The sequence below is a fragment of the Micropterus dolomieu genome, linkage group LG10 (genome assembly GCF_021292245.1).
Source record: "Micropterus dolomieu isolate WLL.071019.BEF.003 ecotype Adirondacks linkage group LG10, ASM2129224v1, whole genome shotgun sequence".
In the NCBI taxonomy this organism is placed as follows: Eukaryota; Metazoa; Chordata; class Actinopteri; order Centrarchiformes; family Centrarchidae; genus Micropterus; species Micropterus dolomieu.
This window is the reverse complement of record NC_060159.1, coordinates 11470384-11484978: the sequence shown is the minus strand read 5'-3', so window position 1 is coordinate 11484978 and position 14595 is coordinate 11470384. Positions and strand designations below refer to the sequence as shown.

Below are 14595 nucleotides of genomic sequence, written 5' to 3'. Positions count from 1 at the left end.
TTCATGTGAGGAAGGTGGGGGGGGGTGGGGGCAGAACCGGGATGAGGAGAAAGAGGGAGCAGAGAGAGGGGAAGAGATGCAGGCAGCATTGCTTAATTTCATCCTTTTCCCAATTCAGTTCTCTCTGCCAAGTCTTCCACTCTAATTCTGTTGCCTCTCTGTGTCAATTCTTTCTCGTTGCATTTCCATACAGTCTCTTTCTTTTTCCAAATGTACAACTGAACACTAATATTCACATTCTTTGTCCATGCCGTAAAATCCCAGAGGTCTGAAGTGTTAGTCTAACAGCCATCTACAGCTCAGTGAGCTGGGTCACCAAGCAGAAAACGCCAAACCTGAATACTGACTGACTGCTTTCGCCCCAAGGCAGGTCCTGACACACAGCAGGGAGGCACAGCTGGGTTTGAATTACGCCACACATGCCCTGAAGCTTTGTCGGGGGGGGGTACAGGATTAAGGGATTGTTATGCAAAGACAAATGGAAACAGCAATACAATCAATAAGAGACACTGACTTCAGTGGTGTTTGAGTGCCATGCTCTGACTGGATTACAGCCAGAGACGGTTTCAAGAATGTTTTTCAGAATGAGGCCAGACACAGCCAGCGCTCTTTATAAAGGTGTCCAGCACATAATAAAGCTGCAGTAGATTGCATTTATGTATTTAACTAATCAAAATAAGCCAGACGTGGATACAGGGTGATGCTAAAGAGGGATAGGCATGTGATTCCTTGTGTTGCTTTGATTTTCTGAAATGATTAAGAAATGAACCCACTGAACCCCCCTACAGAAACCACACCCTATCACCATTTCACATTTAGTCACAGCAAGGCTGTGCTGAGCTGTTAGCCGTGCCTTGTTATGCTTTTGTAACTTAGCTAACCGACTAGGGTGTGATCCAGGCCGAAGGACCGATAAATGTCAAATCAAAGCATATTATGTTTTAGCCTATTGTCTGTTCACACTAGAAAGGCCTCGCTGTTCATTTGATCCACCATCAAGCAGCGTTCACAGGCGACACATTTGTCCAGCTGCACAGCTTTAATGTCTATGTCCACTTTCAAACCTCTCAGTCAAAGAAGAAGAAGCATCGCTGAAACTGTTATGTCTAAACACTCTAGTGGCATGGCTCTCGAGATCAGGGTGGCAGTGTTTGTCGATCGGTCCACCACTTTGGTCCAAACTGAAATGTCTCAACATCTATTTGACAGGTTGCCTAGAAATACTGTAAAGACGTTCATGTTCCCCAAAGGACGAATCATAAAACATTCGCTCAGATGCCTCAGCTACTTCGTGTTTTGTGCTAATTAGCAATTGTTGCTACCTAGCCTGTGGCTAGATAGAGCCTCACTGAGCTGCTAGCAAGCTGTAAACTCTTAGTCTTGCAAAAACACAAAGGAAAATCTATACATTTTTTACATCTGTCTTGTGTGTCATGTTCAGGTCAAAAATACAGGACAAGCAATTTTCATGATTGCCAGATCCGTTTACTCTGTTGTTTCTCTGTCAGTGTTATATGAAGGCACACCATCAGGTAGCACCACAGCACCTTCTTATGCTTTTTCACATCTAGACTTATGCCTGAAGTACCTTAAGGATGGAATGAGTGTGAAAATAGTACTTTGATCGTGTTCACCGTTTCAATGGAGGGATTTATCAGCCATGAAATTGGCAATCATTGCGCTGGTGGAGAGGAACAGACTCGCATCCCATTCTTCTGGCACATGGGAAAGGTTGTCACAAATGTAATTATTTTCCTCTGATGCTGAATACAAAAAAATGCAGGCAAATTAGGCCAAGTTTTAGAAGGAGGAGTACCGAGCTGTCCAATACTACCCCTTAAAGCTCCTAATAGTGTTTTTATTTCTGTAAAATAGAAAATAGTTATATACATTAATAGAGTTCAGTGCTGTCATGGCTTTAGTGCCTTGATCAAAGGTCATTTGATGAGGACAGCGGGTACTTTAGGTCTATCAGCCATTCTCCAGTTTGGTGATGTATACATGTTTTTCTGATATACATGATATTGGTTTCTGTGGCAGTGTAATTCATAATCATCCATAAACGGCATATTCTTAGTAAGTGTAGAATACAGTTTGAATATAAATGTGTTGAACCTGGCTGCACTCAGTATAGTATCTCATGTCTGAGAGAGTCTCTGGTATTTCCTCAGGAAACCGCTCCACCATCAGTACTCTTTACCCCCCAGCTGCACAGCCTCTGTACCCCCACCGTCCTCGTCTTTGACTTCTTTTTCAAGATCTGTTCTTCCTCATTTCTTCTCGTTTTCAACCCTCCCCCTCTGTCCTCAAATGCACCCTCTCCCTTATTTTTTCCTTTTCATGTTCCTTCTCAGTTTTCTGTTTTTAACCTCCATTAAGTTGGTATTCATGTTGCGCAAATTCGCCCTCCTCTTCCTTATATCACATACTGTGCTGTAGTCTTCCTCCTCTTTGTCCCCCTTTTCCCCGGCTTCTTCTTCTCCTCCTCCTCCTCCCATTTTATTCTCATGCTTTATCCTCGTCTTCTTACCAGATATACTGCATACATTTTCTGCCTAAATCCTTACTAGAGCTTTCAAGATATCAGTTCACTTGGAGTCAGGAGAAATTAGCCATAGCAGCAGATTATTAGGCTGGCTGTAAACATAGCGGGTCCTTTTGATACTGCATGTAGATGGAAACTGCTTGTGTATGGGGAGCATCAACACAGAAGCTATCCTCAGCTTGAACTGAACATTATGAAGTGCTCCCTCCATCATGGAAAGTATGAGGTAACTTTGGCAGACACATAAGCAGAATGTCAGCTCTGATCCAACCAGGAAGTAGACTCTATTAGTTATCTGAAGGAAGGGGCTGCTAAAGAATAAGATAAATAAGTGTGTAAGAGAATTTCAAGTAATCGTGTTAAAAGGTTCTTAAATGGCACAAAATAAATCACAGCAGAGCAGTGCCCAGGAGAGGAGAGCAGAGCCAAATGAAGCAGAGCAGAGCAGTGATGTTGGGAATGAAATAAAACCAAAAGAGACACACAGCAGTTGCCGCTTGACGTTGTACAGAGCCGCAGCTTGCTGACAGGACAGTCATAATCCCAAACACATCATCTGCACACCAACACCCTTTCAACCTTTCCAACCCGTCTGAGTGACACAAAACCTGCACACATTTGAGACGAAGACAGAGGAAGCAAATGTGCGAAAGAGGAACAAAGTCGAAGGAGAAAATAACAAGTCTACTAGCAAGCTAGCAGCTCTGGTGCCTTGAGCTGAATGCTAACATCAGCATGCTAACATCCTCACAATGATGACTTAACATTTAGACATAGTGAACTATGGTAAAAGAGCATGCCATGTCATAATTATAATGTAATAGAATTTGGGCTGCAACATATGATTAGTAACTAATTGATAAATCAACTTATTTCAACACAATTTAAAATCTAACCAAGACATGCTAGCATCACTTGGTACAGGGTGGTGTGCTTTGAGCTAAGTGCTAACATCAGCAAGCTAACATATGCACAACGACTCAATGAGTGACTTTTAGCAGGTAGGTTTAGAGTGTTAACAATCTTAGTTTAGCATGTTAGCAAGCTAACACTGGCTAATTAGCACTTAAGAGAAAGTACAGCTAAAACTGATGAGAATGTCATTAGTTTAGCAGGCATTTGGTCATAAGCCATTAAATTGGACAGAGTGAAATTTTGACATGATGGAACTAGAAGATAAGTTACTTTTTCTTTAAAAAAAAATTAATGAACTGATAAAACAAAATTTCAACCGTCCTGCGTTTCCCTTCAGATACACCTACAATTCTGTCTCTCTCTCCCTGTATCTGTCTGCTCTGTTCACTTTATTTGTCAGCATTTTTATAAAGACAAGTCACATTTTAATTTTTTTTTCCACAGAAGAAGGTGTGGAGGAACCGTGTTAATTTCCAACCACTTTTTTACTGAATGACAGAACCAACAGTTGCGTTCGCAGTTGTTTTACCTGCTCTGTGCTTGTAAAATATCCACTGTGTCCGCATCTTCTAACATCATACATGATAGCGTCTCTTTCTGTGTGTCTCTCTGCACGTGTATAGCGTTACGTCTTCACTTGCGGTGAAGAACATCTACGCCTACGACATGTTTTAGCATGTGTGTGGCTTTGACAATAGCTGGTTACTGTCTGTCCCGCTGCATGTTGTGTTAAATGACAGACCAGCAGGAAATCGCATATTCGACGCTGATGGGCCCCGATCACTGGTCATTGACGATTAAGCTGAAAACCATTGATCGGAGCATCTCTATTATAGACCAAACAACAAACTGGTCTTTCAAGGAAGTAATCGGCAGATTAAACAGTAAGGAAAAGTATCATCAGTTACAGCTCTAGTTGAGATATTTCAGTCTGGACCAAAGTGGTAGACCACCAACATTTCCATGCCCAGATCCTTGCTGCTAGCATGGCTGAAAAATTTAAGAGCGCAATGAAAAGACAACCTGGCATGCTATAGCTGTTTTACAGAAGGCCGCATATCCTGGACTAATGTCATTTCTACTACAGGTTTAACCAGAATATTCTAATTGGCTTGGTTTGCAGCATATGGGCTAAGAGGTGTAGTCTGGCTGTATATGAATTAGCATCATACTGAAAAAGGCAGAGCCTGAGTTTAATGTAATAGAGAGGAAATACATATTATAATTCTGCACTTTTAAAATCTCTTTTTGTCATTCATTGAAATCTCCAACTGCTTATACATTTTAATGCTTAGGGGTTTTCAATTTCAATTTGCTCACAACATGTGTTCCAATGTTTGTTAAATATGTTAAATATACAGCCAAAGCTTTTAGAGTAAAAAAAAAAAGATTTTCACACATCAAAAGTGATATTCGAAAACAGGCCTTGAGTCACGCTAGTCAATAAATACAGGAAAGATGAGCCTGAAAGAAAGAGGCAAAGAAGAACGCAAGTCAGATGCAGAGAAAGGGACGAGGAGGTTGAGGAAGAAGAAAAAGTCAAGCAGATGTGAAAGAAGAAGATACCTGGAGACGAGGGAGAGTGAGATCTGCCAAAAAAACAAGTGGAAGTCAGTACAACCTCATGTGTTGTTAAAAGTTGAAGTGCCTGTCTGGTTCTTCCCGTCACCATGACAACACTGCCAGCAAGAAAAGGTACAGAGCGAGAGTGGAAAGGAGAGAGAGAGAACGGCTAGGAAGTAAAGACAGAAAAGGGTAGTAGAAGAGGTTGGAGGCAGAACCATAGAGCTGGAGGGAGAATGTAAACTATGAGAAATTGTGGGTCTACTGTGTGTAAAAGTGTGTGTGTGTGTGTGTGTGTGTGTGTGAGAGAGAGAGCGAAGTTATAACCTTGTGTCTGCCAGCCTTGTTGCTGTGGAATCAGTCTATCCACAGTGAGAAAGCCTTATCTGTGTCTCTGACACCGTGTGTGTGTCTATGTAACGGGTACAGAGGGCAGCTTTACTGCCATCATAAAGGCCTTCAATTTGTCAGGCCAAGATTGAATAGGCAGATAAAATACAAACACACCTCTTTAAAAGATACAGACCTTCTGACAAGAGTGTTTTATGTAGGGCCAATTTACAAGCTGATATTTTCTGGATATTTATAACGACTTCAGGAACCGATCTGAAATAAAAGAGAAGAGTCGAAATAAGATATTTTGTCCTCATTTGTCATTAATCTTGCTAAAATCATCCAACAAAGCTTTGTCTCATCTGAAACACATTCAGACTAGGGCTGTTGCGGTGAAGTAATTTCCCCCGCAGTAGTACGAGTGTCTGTGGATCTCACCTCACTGCATAGCGAGATGCTAACAGCAGCTTTATGGTCGGAGCAAGCTAGCTGCTGGGTGCTAGTCAACAACATTGCCAAGCAAACAAATTTTTGTAGTTTGACCGACTTTTTCACACGTAACGATAGCTATATCGTTACCTTCAGGGCATGTCTATGAAGTCAGTTTACATACTGCAGCAACGCACACACACACCGGTGCGGTGCAGAATGGGCTGTCCACACCTAACCACTTCGCTGTAGTAACGTTATAACTAAATTTCCACAGAAAGCAACATCCGACATAAACATTAAAACAATACAAAACACGGCTACACTTAACAGCTTCCAAGTTTGCAGTCAGCTCACGTACAGCCCATGGCGGTCCGTCCTTGAACCGTTACAGAGCTATTGTGGTTTTGGAACTTTTGAAGCACTAATTTATTAATATAACACGCCCTGAAGTGTAAAGTATGAACATTGTGGCTGTTACGGTGCTTGCCATCCTCCGCGGTAGGCTTGACCAATAGCGCGGTATTTCAATTTTGCGGTTATAGCCACAGCCCTAATTCAGACGTGTGTTCATGTTTGCATTTAAAAAGTTTATTTGTTTGTTTGTTTTTTGTTTTTTTTTTACAACTTGTGTAATAAATTATGCTCTGTCTGGCGTTCTTGCTTTAAAGCCGGCCCCAAAAGGTGCACACCTGTGCCCTGTTTTTACACCGCCAAGTCTTGCTGCTTTGGGCAGTATGACAGTCAGTGGATCTGGATACCAGTATTTCTTCAGAATATTTCTCAATCCATTTTAGTCCTCACATAGCCCAGGGGTCCAAACCTAATCTTTAAAATCACTGCTGTGTAGCACCAAAAGGATCTCCCTTGTGTTAATAGTCAAAGAAGCTTTTATGTACTGCACTAGTTCATGAGTGTATGAAATCCACGAGTGTATGAAATCCACGAGGCAGCACAATACCTCGTTTTTTTTTTTTAATGCATGGCTATATTTTAATATTTGATGTGTGTGCTTATGTTGCAGATTTGGTTCAGAACCCACTCCATGCCAGACGCTCAAGTATGTGTCCCTCCTTGTGTCATATATAATCAGTGTCAGGAAGGTTCCTTCAAAAGCTAATCTACATCTGATTGCACCCTATGATGTAATCCCTCCGAACAATGAAATCAGGGATGATTAATGATGTGATTAATTTCAGCACCCTCTGGGTTACCGTGATTATATTGCTTACAACCAATCACATAATCTAAATGTCTTTTTTTTATAGATCTCCTGGAGCATATGTATTATGTCACAGTAATGTTTTTTTTTTCTTTTTCCTCATACTGGGGTAATCCCATAGCAGCTGATGCGTTATTCAGCAGCCTTCTATTAGCGTTTCCTTTCAGCTGATATTCATATTTCTCATCTATAATCATTTCACTTCCCTCATCAGTTTAAATTCAGTCAACCAAAATGATCCAGTCAAAAGTGTTTATGGGGTGTGGTGGCGCAGTGGATAAGACTCATGCCTTTGGTGTGAGAGATCCGGGTTCAGTTCCCCAATGTGTCCCTGTCCACTTAAACCTGCTCCAGAGGTGTGCGACCTCTGACAAATTGTAAGTGACTAAATGAATTCATGTTAATGTAATGGCCTTGTAGCTAGCAAGTGTAAAAAAAGCATATAGCCTAAAGCTGCATATTTCTGTACCCTGCTGATCATCTGGTGATTGACAGAGATGGAACAACGATACTCTACACCACAATTTAACCAGCATACATCTTACTGTTTGTTTTAAATATTTCCTACAGTGGACCTTCTAGTTGCCACCCACAGGAAAGCAGATAAAACCACATCAAAATCATGTTAACCTAGATTAAAGAAAATTGTTCTGTGTGATCCCCAGGCGATTACAGCTTTAATAATACTATAATAATGAGCCTCACGCAGTCTAAACAGCCGATGTTTATCGAATTGTGAGAGGCACATGCTGGGTCACTGGCCCAACCTTAATTGCAGAGGTTTGTGACTGCGTGCAAGATCATAAAGACTGCTGCAAAACCCATACAGGGCTCCTAGAATGGTCGGGTCACACAGTAGATCCCATACACGCCTGGCATTATCATGGATATCCTACTGTGATGAGGAAACGCATGTTGCATGTGTGCGTGCAGGTGTACATGCACGCACAACACATTGTGATATGAATGGGATCAAATCGGCCAGACCACATCTGGAGGTGGTCAGGTTCGCATTGAGATCGGATCTCAGGCAAGAGTAGATGCAATCTGTGCAGCTTGACCATGTTTGACCAATTTGCATATTGACATCCAATTACAGAGTGAGCAGACTTTTTAAATGCACAGGCCGTGGATTGGATGTCATTATCCAGATAATGTATGGAGATACATGTTAATACCAGGTGTAAATGGGGCTATAAATTAAATGACTCTGAAATTATCTGATAGTGCCGGGAGCAGCAGTTTCAGTTCACTCAGCTAAATTAGAAATAGCCAACATCCTAGAAAGTTCCACATACTAGTGTCTACTGAGAAAGGCTCATTTAAAATAAATTCAGTCAGCTGTAGTCCTAAGGGCAAAAATACCTCTTCAAACTGAAAGGCAGGCTGCAGATAATCAAATATCAGCAGGGCTTCTCAGAAAGCACAACTCAATAAACCATGAGTGTAGATGTACAACAAAACACCATGTTATGTTCAAATCAATTGAGCATAAAATAAAAAAGTGAAGCTGGTGTGACCACATGGTGACCATAATTGAATGAGGGAGGAGTGTACATATGGTGTCTGACGAATCCTGGTTTCTGTTTGGCATGCTGTGTAGCGGGCTGGGTATTTGGCATAAATAACACATCTATGGAAACATAATGCACCTGTCGACAAGCAAGCTGACTCGCACGTGACAGTGACTGTAATTCATTCCAGTGGCCGGTATAATAGATCTCAACCCACCAGAACACCTGGAGGATGAAAGGGAGATATATATCAAATGTCAACAGCATGACTGTGCCGACAATCAATCATCAGTGACTGACTCTTTAATAGCAAGTCGTCATGGACTGAGATTCCTGCTGAGCATTTGTACACTTTATTAAAGTCATACCTAGCAGTAGTCTGCATTGTACTTTGTTCTGTGTCTTAAAGGTGCCCTGTGGAGTTTTCTCTTAAACAAACATTCAGTGTGACTCACCAAAACACATTGTGTCCATTGGCAGGATGCTCTTGCATGTGCACAAACAAACAAGCAAACAAACAAACAAAACTGGACCTCATAAAAACATTGCTCCTTAGCGCTACTAGTGGTTAAAAACTCCACAGAGCACCTTTAAGGAGGAATTTCAAAAAAATAATAACTAATAAAAAGGAAACAGTAGCATTATGTTGGTAAGAAAACTTCTACAGAATTGAAAAAAACTATAAACTTTATGGATGTGATTCTGACCACAGCAAACCTTTTTCGCTGTCTCACTCCTACTGTATGTCCTCTTTCTATAATGAATAACAGAGCACCACTCTGCTTTCCTAACTATGAGCTAACCTATGAGCCCAGCAGAGTTTGTGATATAGAAGATTTAGCTTGGGGATTTTACTCTTGGCTTTGATAATCAAATGTTGTAGTGGTTTGTGTGTGTGTGTGTGTCAGTCAGACAGACTGCATGGTTGAGTGGTTCTCTATCAGGATGGGTCAGTGCAGGCTGTCCATCTTACGGCCTGGCTAACTGTCTTTTTGACATGAATTATTGACGTTCTGTCCATCTTACTGTTTTCTATCTGGCTTTATGCCTGCCATTTTGTCTGCAGCAAATGCAGAACCGACAGTGTGGTAAAGAGCTTTGCTTGTTAAATTAATTATCATTTCAGTCGCTCCTGGAGGTAGATTAAATTCAAATCGCATGTGTGGAAGAGCTGGGAGATGGTTGTTCGCCTCATCTGTTATTTTAAACTCTTGACTGTCACATTGTGTCCATTGTCGTCACATCTGATATTGTCGCTGGATTCAGTCTATGATTAATGAGATTATACTTTACGTTTTCATGTTGAATATGCTGGAATAAGAATGAAATCAGATCTGGTAGTATATGAAAAGACACTACAGGAGGCTTAAGCTGATGATACACGGAGCAACTTTTAGAGCAATGGGGCTAGGCAATGTTGCCATCAGTGGTAATGAGTAAAGATTACTACCATAATCCCCTTCCCGCACCACTCCGCCACCCTCCCTGCACCACTGCTCTCTGTTCAAAACATAGTCGGACTTGCCACCAGCAACATTGCCCAGCAACATTGCCCAGCAACATTGCTCAAAAAGTTGCCCGGTGTCTCATCAGCTTTAGAGTTGCAGTCAAATTCATTGTGGAATTTAAATGTCATTATGGTAAAGAATTTGAATATGTCATTCATAAACACAGTGGAAAATCCTCAGTTTGATGAGGGGTTTCAAATTAAAAATGTGTATTTTTAGTATAATATTGGAAATGGATTAGTGTTCCATTGAACATGCACTCAAAATGGATTTTTTACAGCAAGTGTTACAGTACATGAAAACGCAGCAAACCCTGTATTTAGGTAGAATATTAATATAGATAATTTTCCAGAGTACTATTCTATGGGCATATTCCTTAATTTCTTTTAAAGCTGCACTAATCAATATTTTTATATTATCAATAGAAAAGATAACGGTATGCAATGTGAAAGGTGTTGCTTGTAGTGATGAACCCACAAAGAATTATCACACCACTCTGCAGGTTCCTTCTGCTTCAAAGAGCGTTTTAGTGTCTTTCAGCTCAGTGTTTTGGTTTTACAGCCCACAACTTCACCGTTTCGGTTCACTTTCACCGCTCTCCTCAGCGTCATTTTCAGCGGCGATAGGCAGCTGTCTTAAGCAGAAAAGCTATGTTAAACCCATTGTACTGAGCACCAAACAGCAGACAGACAAAGTTAGCGACTAGCTGGTGAACATAGCGGAGTGTTTAGCAGCTAAACTGCTCCAGGAGTAATTGGAGGTCAAAAATACAAAGGTCAAAGAGAGTCAAAATTGGACTTGCAGTCTTCAGGTGGCCAGACAGACGACCACAAATGAATGCATAGGTAACTGTACTAATCAGCTTTAGTGGGTTGATAATACATCAATGTTTTGTTTATAGCTTGTTGCTCTTCACCAAGTGGTTTTGTTTTTTGTTTGTTTGTTTTTAAATAAACTAATAAGGGGCAATGCAGTTTTAAATTAAAGAAAATCATAAAATTGGAAAAAGTGAAGAAAAAAGTCACTGTAATAAGACATGGTCACATCTCACGTGTTATGTTTGTGAGTGATAGTGTGTTCTTCTAAATTAATATATGAATGTATATAATACACTTTTGTTGTGCGTGTTCTACACAGGTGGGCGTCGCCGGTCTGAGCCAGATGAGGCGGAGCTGCTGAGGGTCAGCAGGCGATTGGTCGAGGATGCTGTCAATCGCGCCTTGCAACAGTACAAACAGGAAACACTTCAAAATGGTGGTGGGCCTAATGCCACTGCTGTGCAGCCCCCTGGAAACACTGAGGCAACTGCAACAAAGATTGACACTACCGCTAACTCCACCACAGACAACAGGAAGTGACATCATCAGACTGAGGTACAGGGACTGAAAAACCAGCTGCCCAGAAAACATCAGGCCTGGCTAACCAGGAGAAGAGTCAGTAAGCCCTGGGCACAAAGCCTGAACTAGCCAACCAGCCCAGTTTGCTGACTAGCTAACCCAGCTAGCCCAGTCATGCTAGCTACCTGCCCAATTGCTAGACACTAACTTGACACAGTGCTGGTTAAATAGATAATGTAGCTTGAGTTCTGTGCTCAGTGACCATCCCAACAGGCCAGCGTTCTGGGCCTGTAAGTTAACTCACTAACTCTGGTGTCCTACATCTAACAGCAAGGATATCGATATCGTCACTCAGCTGTCTGTGTTTGCACGTCAAACCCAGAAAACATACGTGAAGCACTCCTTTAGAGACACATGTAGGGTTCACTTTGACCTTTCACTCACAAACTGCCCTTTTAGAATAACATAAATCACGTTTTGTAGACAGTTTGTTTTATTTCCATCACCTGCACTTGAAATGGCCCACAGTATCCTCAATTTAACTTCGAAGAAAAACTTTCTTTCTCCTTATCTTCATTGTTTCAGGTGAAGAAATTTTTTACTTTTCTTTCAGTAAATGTTTCTCTCTTCATTGACAAAAGATTACTCTTGGTTCATCTTTGTGGCTGAAGAGGATATTTGAAAAGAGCTGGCTTCAAACGTACTAACATATGTTGGACTGTGTCTGTGCAAGTTTTTTTTGTAATTTGAAGCGAGTCTGGGTTCAAAGCACTTTCAATTTAATTCAGTTTCAGGAAATGGACCTTGTTTGAACTTCCAGCATTTCATTTTACGATGTCTTCGTTTTTGTCTTCATTCTAAGCTGTTTAAAGAAGTGATCTTGAAAGTGATCTTGCCCCAGCTACGCTTTAAGTATTACATATTACTGTTAATTAAGTGTCCTGCCTAGGCAGCACTGAGACAATCATCAATTTAAGCTAAATTCAGTTCTAAGCTCTGAGTTCACTTTTTCAAGCTTTTTGAAAGCTTATCTGGACTCTTATGTTGTGTCCACAAACACTATGGGAGCATACAGGCTGGTATCCCCTCACATTTATCCGCACTAATAGCACTAACTTTACAAAATATGTCAGGTGAATTGGAGATACGGGATTCGGGATGCTACAAATACAATAACACTCCTACAACACACTACAAGTTGCCAAGAATGCATTTTTACTTCATTAATGCCAAAACCTCCATTAATGACCTGATTGCCTGTCTCATTGAAATCTATTTTACTAGCTATTAGACACAGGCATTCATTTCATAACTCAGCTTCCTGCCTGATCGTATATACATTTTTTGTTCTTTGTTCACATACTTTATCATCATCATTTTTTTTCTTCTGTGAAATGAATTTGAAGCAGCAGAGCACTCACATGATTTATTTTGTCTTTGTCCTTCAAATCCTTTCATAAATTGTTTGGGTTCAGGTCAATGACACAGAAAGAATCCTGGCTGTTTGAAGCTCAGTGAGTATTTATGCTGATCAGAGGAGCTTTTATTTTGTAGTACTGTACATGGAAGAGCAGCTCTGCTGATGTTGGAGAGGTTAACTCAGACAGTTGGGGCTGTCAGCTGAAATCTCTCAGACTCTTAATTTCAGTGTTTATCCTTTTATTTTATTGAAAATGAAATTGGCCTTTCATGCCCTGTGTTTGCCCCCAAAGCTCGTTCAGAAACACATGGGCGTCAATGTGAAGGGAGATTGTCTGAATTTTTAAAAAACTTGACTTCTTGGAGATGAGGTTTTCGATTGACTGCAAGATGATGATGGTGATGATGATGATGATGAAACAGCTATGATAAAGATTTGTTTACTTACTATCTTATTTTATCGTTTTTAACTATTATTTATAATGCTTTGCTGCTGCAGCTGAATAGCCGGCTTCCCTGTTAGAGAAATTAATTTCATGTGAAAAAAATGAAAAGTGATTTCATTTTGAAGCACTCGCTGCATTCAAAGGTGAAAAAAGCACAAAATTATGAATTTGCTTTTTGTTTGTCTTTGGTTTCACTTTTTAAAGAGCAGGTAAATATATACATGCTGTTAAATCCAATCACCTCTGTTCAAAGTGGCCTTAAGTCACTAAAACAAATTGATGTGAGTCTTGTTTTTCTGTAAGTGCTTAAGGTGACAATGCATAGGTAACAATTTTTAGCCAATGTGGGCGATGATGGCTCATTTCGCTGTGAGATTTGCCAAAGTCTCTTTCTTAAGTGTCAGCCTGTGTTTAAAGAGTCGGATCCTTGAGTTAAATGTCAAAGTCGTCCACTGTGAAACACAATTCATGTTATTTCCATTAAAAGGCAAATTCACACTTGTGTACGTAGACACGAGAGAAATAGAGACTCCGTTTTTCACCTCAGATTTTCAGCCATATGAGGTTTCTTTCCCTCCAGTGCGAAAAAGGTGGGAGCTGGAAAATGTGCTCTCATCCCTGCGAAAGCCACTTTAAGTCCTGTCACTGTGGGCTCATTGAAAAGTCAATAGCGAGGTGAATTCTGTCTTAAGGTGGACTTTGAACGTTTTTCGTTTTGATCTTTTATTGTCACCGGATCCTTAATCTCCTTAAAATCCCCTTTAATACACAAGTTGTCCTGTTGGCCTATATGGTTAGTCTGTTCATATGTCTCTGCGTGAGTGTGTGAGAACGAACGTCTGTACAAATGTGTCTTTTCTGTTTGTCTTTCCATTTGTCTGTGTGTATGACTGACTTTGTGGGTGTGTTGTTTGTACTGTGTATATATTGTTCTGTCATATTTGAACAATAAAACAGGATATGAGAACCAAACCAATATCCCTCTCTTCTTCTCCTGATGTCAGTCTGGGTGTACACTGTGGTTTCGGGTTGTGTATGTGTGTAGTATACCTACAGTATGTTTACATCAAGACAGAAATTGCAAAAGGACTGTTGTTCCTGTTCTAACGCAGTATTATAGGGCTTTGTAAGAAGTGTTTTTTTTTTCCTGTGGAAGCATTTGGTTCCTAAATGTCATATCCATTTTGTAGGAAATAGCAGGCAGTACATTCACCACAGGCAGTATTTGATAAACAAATCTATGTCCCCCAAAATTAAATGTTTTAACCAAATGTTTTAAGGTGGGTCCTAACTTCAACACTTGGCCACAGTGTACACTTAATGCCGGAGAGAGTGCACATTCTGAATATCTTGTTTTGTAACCT

At 40.6% G+C, this 14595-nt stretch overlaps 1 protein-coding gene across 2 annotated transcripts in view; it reads left to right on the top strand.

Moving 5' to 3' along the window:
* The window catches only part of LOC123977634 (A-kinase anchor protein 7-like), a 48068-nt gene extending 33865 nt beyond the window's left edge, over window positions 1–14203 (top strand). Inside the window, exons 10-11 of one of the 2 annotated variants that reach the window (XM_046060484.1) lie at window positions 6810–6845; window positions 11167–14203. In XM_046060484.1, the coding sequence (XP_045916440.1) occupies window positions 6810–6845; window positions 11167–11387 (257 nt within the window). In that variant the 3' untranslated portion in view covers window positions 11388–14203. The remainder of the gene's footprint in view (window positions 1–6809; window positions 6846–11166) is intronic. The other variant, XM_046060485.1, reaches the window with a different exon arrangement.
* Window positions 14204–14595: the final 392 nt, after the last annotated feature.